The following is a 6,176-nucleotide window of genomic DNA, read 5'->3' on the forward strand; positions in this document are numbered from 1 at the left end:
AAAAAAAAAAAAAAACTTACAATTTTTTATTTACAAGTTAAGGAAAAGTTGTAAACGTTCAGCATTTTACTTCCACAGAATAAAAAGCCATACATTCTTTTATCAAACCTAGAAAATGAACTATTTACACATTGTGATTACCTCATAGGAATTCAACAGGACTGATATTGTGAACATTCACAGCCCAATGGTAAAGAACAGAATTATTGAACTATGGAAACTAGTGTGTGAAAGACACAGAATGAGAAAAATGTCTGGAAAAAATTACTTTTGCCTCTTTGAGGAGTTCCCATAATTACCTAACGTTATCTTCAAATTTAAAAGGACACACCATTCCCCAGTCTTAGGAATGTGGCTGCCAATAGCCTTTTCTCTCAAGACATAAGACAAGTGAAAAAGAGAAGTCTCTGTTCAAGTCCCTTATAAAATACTTTACATATAGGCAGGCACAAAAGTTTGCTTTCCAAAAGAAAGCTTTACAAAATATTCTGCAATTTATTACTGATATCCTCAGTTTTTAAACCACCCCCCCCTCCTTTTTTTTTTGAGACGGAGTCTCGCTCTGTCGCCCAGGCTGGAGTGCAGTGGCCAGATCTCAGCTCACTGCAAGCTCTGCCTCCCGGGTCTACGCCATTCTCCTGCCTCAGCCTCCCGAGTAGCTGGGACTACAGGCGTCCGCCACGTCGCCCGGCTAGATTTTTGTATTTTTTTTTTTAGTAGAGACAGGGTTTCACCAGGTTAGCCAGGATGGTCTCGATCTCCTGACCTTGTGATCCGCCCATCTCGGCCTCCCAAAGTGCTGAGATTACAGGCTTGAGCCACCGCGCCCGGCCTAAAACCCCCTTTTTTAAGCCCAGAAATATTTAGATGCTTTAAAAAATGAGTGTAGGGAATCAAATCATTTGGTACTATGGGAAGCTGCTAAAATAATATTTGATAGTAAAAGTATGTAATGTGCTGTCTCACCCAGTAGTAAACCAAAAATAAACTGAAACTTTATGGAATCTGAAGTTATTTTCCTTGATTAAATAGAATTATTAAACTAATATGAGGAGAACATGAAACCATGCAACCTACTATCAACTTTGAAAAAGTGATTGAATCACTTAGCTTTCAGATGATGAACACTGATAAGTCATTTGTCATTACTACTATAAATTTAAAAATATGTTAAGGTGGCCTATGGGGGTTAAAAAGGAGCCTCTGGTAAATTATGCTGAAGATCACAGAAAGGAAAATGTAACTAATTTTATAATACAATACCATTTGAACTGAAATACAACATGCTTTGTAATTCTGTTGCCCTGGATTGAGACTGGATTAGAATGTTCCCTTTCAACCATAATGTACATAACCAGTTGAATAATAGGACTTTTATTATTATTAAAAAAATTTTTTTTTGAGATGGAGTCTCACTCTGTTGCCCAGGCTGGAGTGCAGTGCCACAATCTCGGCTCACTGGAACCTCCACCTCCCAGGTTCAAGCAATTTCCAGCTAATTTTTATATTTTTAGTAGAGACGGGGTTTCACGGTATTGGCCAGGCTGGTCTGGAACTCCTGACCTCAAGTTATCCACCCGCCTTGGCCTCCCAAAGTGCTAGGATGACAGGCATGAGCCACCGTGCCCGGCCTATTTTTAAATTTTTCTTAAGACATAGTCTTGCTCTGTCACCCAGGCTGGAGTGCAGTGGCACGGTCTTGGCTCACTGTAACCTCCATCTCTCAGGTTCAAGCGATTCTCCTGCTTCAGCCTGTCAGACAGTTGGGATTACAGGTGCCCGCCACCAAGCCCGGCTCATTTTTTAATTTATGGTAGAGACACGGTTTCACCATGTTGGCTGGACTGGTCTCGAACTCCGGGCCTCAGGTAATCTCCCCTCCTCAGCCTCCCAAAGTGCTGGGATTACAGAAATGAGCCACCACGCCCAGCCGAATAATAGGACTTTTAAAAGTCCTATTTCTTGGCTCTGTTATTGTTTAATAATCCAACCCAAGGAGTTTGTTATAAAGGTTATTTATTGTCTTCAATATCTTTGTGACGAATGCAATTCACACACACACACACGAAGTCCTGAGAATCTTTCATAAAAAAATAGACGTGCTCTGTGGCCGCGTCCCGGCCTGGGGGTGAGGGATCAGCTGTCCCCGGTGCGCCTGTACTCCGCGGTGCCATCGGCCACGATGGCATCAAGAGGCGAGCGCTTCTTGCGGATGCTGCGCCCAGAGGAGATGAGGTCCGCGTAGCCCCGCTGGTGCGAGAAGGCGTAGGCTGAGCGCCGCGATGACACGCCGCGGCGGAACACCTGCTGCCTCCGCTGCCACTGCTCCTCCGCCTTCAACCGCTTGCGATGCTTCTGGATCTGCAAGAGGGAGAGATGGGGCGGGGGGGGGGTGGATGAAGATAAGGTCCACGCCAGGGAGGAGGCCTGGCCAGACACCTGCCCCATTTTGATGCAGGCAGCTCTGTCCCCACTTTATAGTGTGTGTGTGTGTGTGTGTGTGTGTGTGTGTGTGTGTCTATATCTTTTTTTTTTTTTTTGAGATGGAGTCTCGCTCTGTCACCCAGGCTGCAGTGCAATGGTGCGATCTTGGCTCACTGCAACCTCTGCCTCCCAGGTTCAAGCAATCCTCCTGCCTCAGCCTCCTGAGTAGCTGGGGTTACACGTGCTGCCACACCTGTCTAATTTTTGTATTTTTATTATGTTGTATATTTAGTATGTATTTTCACCATGTTGGCCAAGCTGGTCGTGTCCTCCTGAACTCCTGACCTCAGGTGATCTGTCTGCCTCGGCCTCCAAAAGTTCTGGGATTACAGGCGTGAGTCACAATGCTTGGCTATATCTATTTATCTATAGAGAGATATATTGACATATAGATATGATGATATAGATCTATATCCCTCTATAGTTATACATAGATTGATCGATCGATCTACCTACCTACCTACCTGGAGATATATATAGAAGCTGAGGGAAGTTTATGTAACTTTTCCAAGGTCACACAGCTAGAAAATGCAAAGCCAAGATTCCCACTCCCCAGAAGCTAGTGCCCTTTTCTAGTTCAGACCAGATGGGTACAGTCAAAGAGAAAACTCAGTAGGGCCTCTTTCCGGGTTGTTACGGTGTACTGTTGGTACTGCAAAAGGGAGACCCGAGGGATACTGAAGGTTGCCTCACTAGCCTCTGCTCTCTCCTTCTTTCTAATGGAAATTGATTGTATTCAGATCACCCCCCCGAACTCCCCACAGCCACATTTCTCATGGGCGGTGGGCAGGTTGATTTCCCTTGCTAAACTAGTGCAGAATGGGCAAGTGACCTAATTTTGGCACATGAGACCTGAAGGCACTGTACTGGGGCCCTTGGGTGAGAAGTTCCATGGCCCCTAAGGAGCTACAGAATAGTATCTTATATCCCCCCCGACACTGATATGTCAGGATGTGATGCTCAGAACTGCTCTGGCCATCTTCCAGCATCCATATGAAGCTAATAATGAAGGTTTCTGGAGGAGAGATGACAAGAACCTGCCCAATCCTTTTTTGACATTAAGTTGTTCAATCAACTGGGCCTGAAGTCTGCTAATGATTAGTGACGACGCACTACTGTAGAGATACTTTGAGTCACAGATTTCGGTTCCTTGTAGCTCAAAGGATCCTGCTACAGAAGGTGACATTTTTCTTTAAATAAAGAAAAAAAAACCCAATCTGATTTGTATGACAAAATGTTAACACGGTAATTGTTAAACTAAGGGGATAGATATACGGGGCTCATGATTCTATTCTCCCTTTTTTGTTTATGTTTGGTAATCTTTGTATTAAAAATAAAGCACACTAAATTCCCAATTCCAAAAGACTTATTTGTGAGATAGAGTTAAAGAAAGAGAAGCAATCATGAAAAATCATTCTTACAAAACTTCCCATGAGCTTAGAATTTTGCAGGAAAGGTGCTGTTGGGAAACGCTTTGGTTTCTGTGAGGGACAGATTTGGGAGAGGACTGTATTCGATATACCTTATCACTTTCTGATGGCCAAATGGTCATTGACAGGAATCGGATGGCAACGACGGGCAGTAAGCACACGGCAACAGTCAGGATTATAGTTAACCAAATGTATGGCTGTCTCAGAGCGTTTGAAGCTGTGCCTGTAAAGAACATGGCAAATGAATCACTGTGGTCCTTTTTTCCTAAGAACATAGTTAATATTTCACGAGGTGCGGTGGCTCATGCCTGTAATCCTAGCACTTTGGGAGGCCAAGGTGGGTGGATTGCCAGAGCTCAGGAGTTCGAGACCCGCCTGGGCAACATGGTGAAACCCCGTCTCTACTAAAATACAAAAAATCAGCTGGGTGTGGTGGCATGCACCTGTAGTCCCAGCTACTCAGGAGGCAGGAGAATTGCTTGAACCTGGAAGGCAGAGGTTGCAGTGAGCCGAGATCATGCCACTGCACTCCAGCCTGGGTGACAAAGCAAAAGCAAAACTCTGTCTCAAAAAAAAAAAAAAAAAGTTAATATTTCATAATCTATAAATAGATCATTTATGGTAAAGTTTTACCACTGGATTGGACTCCCCAAAATATCCATTATGACTCAAAGAAAAGACATTTTAAAATCAGACTAAGCAAAGCAAAATTGGGAAGGTAAATTATTTGAAACAAGGCAAATGTACATAAGTGAGCAAATAAGGAAAAAAAGCACACATGTTGACATTGCATTGATTAAAAATGCAAAGTTAGGTGATCAAGACTTCTGACTTTTTTTCTGAGATAGGGTCTCACTCTCTTACCCAGACTGGAGTACAGTGGTGTTATCATGGCTCACTGCAGCCTCAACTTGCTGGGCTCAAGTGACCTCCTACCTCAGTGTCCTAAATAGCTGGGACTATAGGTGTGCACCACCACGCTTGGCTAAGTTTTGTATTTTTTGTGGAGATGGGGTTTCACCATGTTGCCCAGGCTGGTCTCAAACTCCCGAACTCAAGTGATTCGCCCACATTGGCCTCCCAAAGTGCTGGGATTACAGGCACAAGCCATGGCACCTGGCCTTCTGAATGTATGGATTTAAAAAAGCACTTTTCAGCCGGGTGTGGTGGCTCACACCTGTAATCCCAGTACTTTGGGAGGCCGAGGTGGGTGGATCACCTGAGGTGGGGAGTTCGAGACCAGCCTGGCTAACACAGTGAAACCCTGTCTCTACTAAAAATACAAAATTAGCCGGGCGTAGTGAGGCATGCCTGTAATCCCAGCTATTCAGAGGCTGAGGCATGAGAATCACTTGAACCTGGGAGGTGGAGATTGCAGTAAGCCAAGATTGTGCCACTGCACTCCAGTCTGGGCAACAGAGTGAGAATCCATCTCAAAAAAAAAAAAAAAAAAAAAAAAAAGCACTTTTCAATTTTAGTTCTGGTTTGAAACTCCAAATAATAAAAGCTATAGCACTACCAGGCTGGGCGTGGTAGCTCACGCCTGTAATCCCATCACTTTGGGAGGCCGAGGTGGGCAGATCACCTGAGGTCAGGAGTTCAAGACCAGCCTGGTCAACATGGTGAAACCCTGTCTCTACAAAAATACAAAAATTAGCTGGGGATGATGGCAAGTGCCTGTAGTCCCAACTACTCTGGAGGCTTGAACCTGGGAGGTGGAGGTTGTAGTGAGCCAAGATTGTGCCACTGTACTCCAGCTTGGGTGACAGAGTGAGACTCCATCTTAAAAAAAAAAAAAAAAAAATGCTAGTACTGCCAGTACCTGGTGTTTTATACAGATCATGTCATTTAATCAGTTCTGAGAGATGGGTATTATCCCTGTGTCACATACATAAATTGCGTTATGGAGAAGTTAAAAAGTTTGCCCAAGCTAACAAAACCAACCATGGCAATGCCTGAATTAAAACCTCCTTCTGCCTGACTGGAGCCGTGCTTTTCCACTGCAATTTGTTTTCTGAATTTTTATGTCAGATGAAGTAATAATTTAATTCAATAATACAATCACATAATCACAGACATGACCCAATTTTCAAAATCAAATGGACCATCTTCTAGAGCCATGTTTCTCATCATGTTTTCTGTACTTACACTCTCAGTTTGTAAAAACAATGGTCTTGGCCGGGCGCGGTGGCTCAAGCCTGTAATCCCAGCACTTTGGGAGGCCGAGACGGGCGGATCACGAGGTCAGGAGATCCAGACCAT

At 44.1% G+C, this 6,176-nt stretch overlaps 1 protein-coding gene across 1 annotated transcript in view; it reads right to left on the reverse strand.

The window, feature by feature from the left end:
* Window positions 1–1,999: 1,999 nt before the first annotated feature.
* ATP8B1 (ATPase, aminophospholipid transporter, class I, type 8B, member 1) overlaps window positions 2,000–6,176 on the reverse strand; it is an 81,308-nt gene continuing 77,131 nt past the window's right edge. Inside the window, exons 25-26 of the mRNA XM_011949533.1 lie at window positions 4,007–4,137; window positions 2,000–2,361 (exon numbers count right to left, since the gene is read on the reverse strand). Coding sequence (XP_011804923.1) covers window positions 2,137–2,361; window positions 4,007–4,137 — 356 coding nt within the window. The 3' untranslated portion in view covers window positions 2,000–2,136. The remainder of the gene's footprint in view (window positions 2,362–4,006; window positions 4,138–6,176) is intronic.

The sequence above is a fragment of the Colobus angolensis genome, unplaced genomic scaffold (genome assembly GCF_000951035.1).
Source record: "Colobus angolensis palliatus isolate OR3802 unplaced genomic scaffold, Cang.pa_1.0 Scaffold108, whole genome shotgun sequence".
NCBI lineage: Eukaryota > Metazoa > Chordata > Mammalia > Primates > Cercopithecidae > Colobus > Colobus angolensis.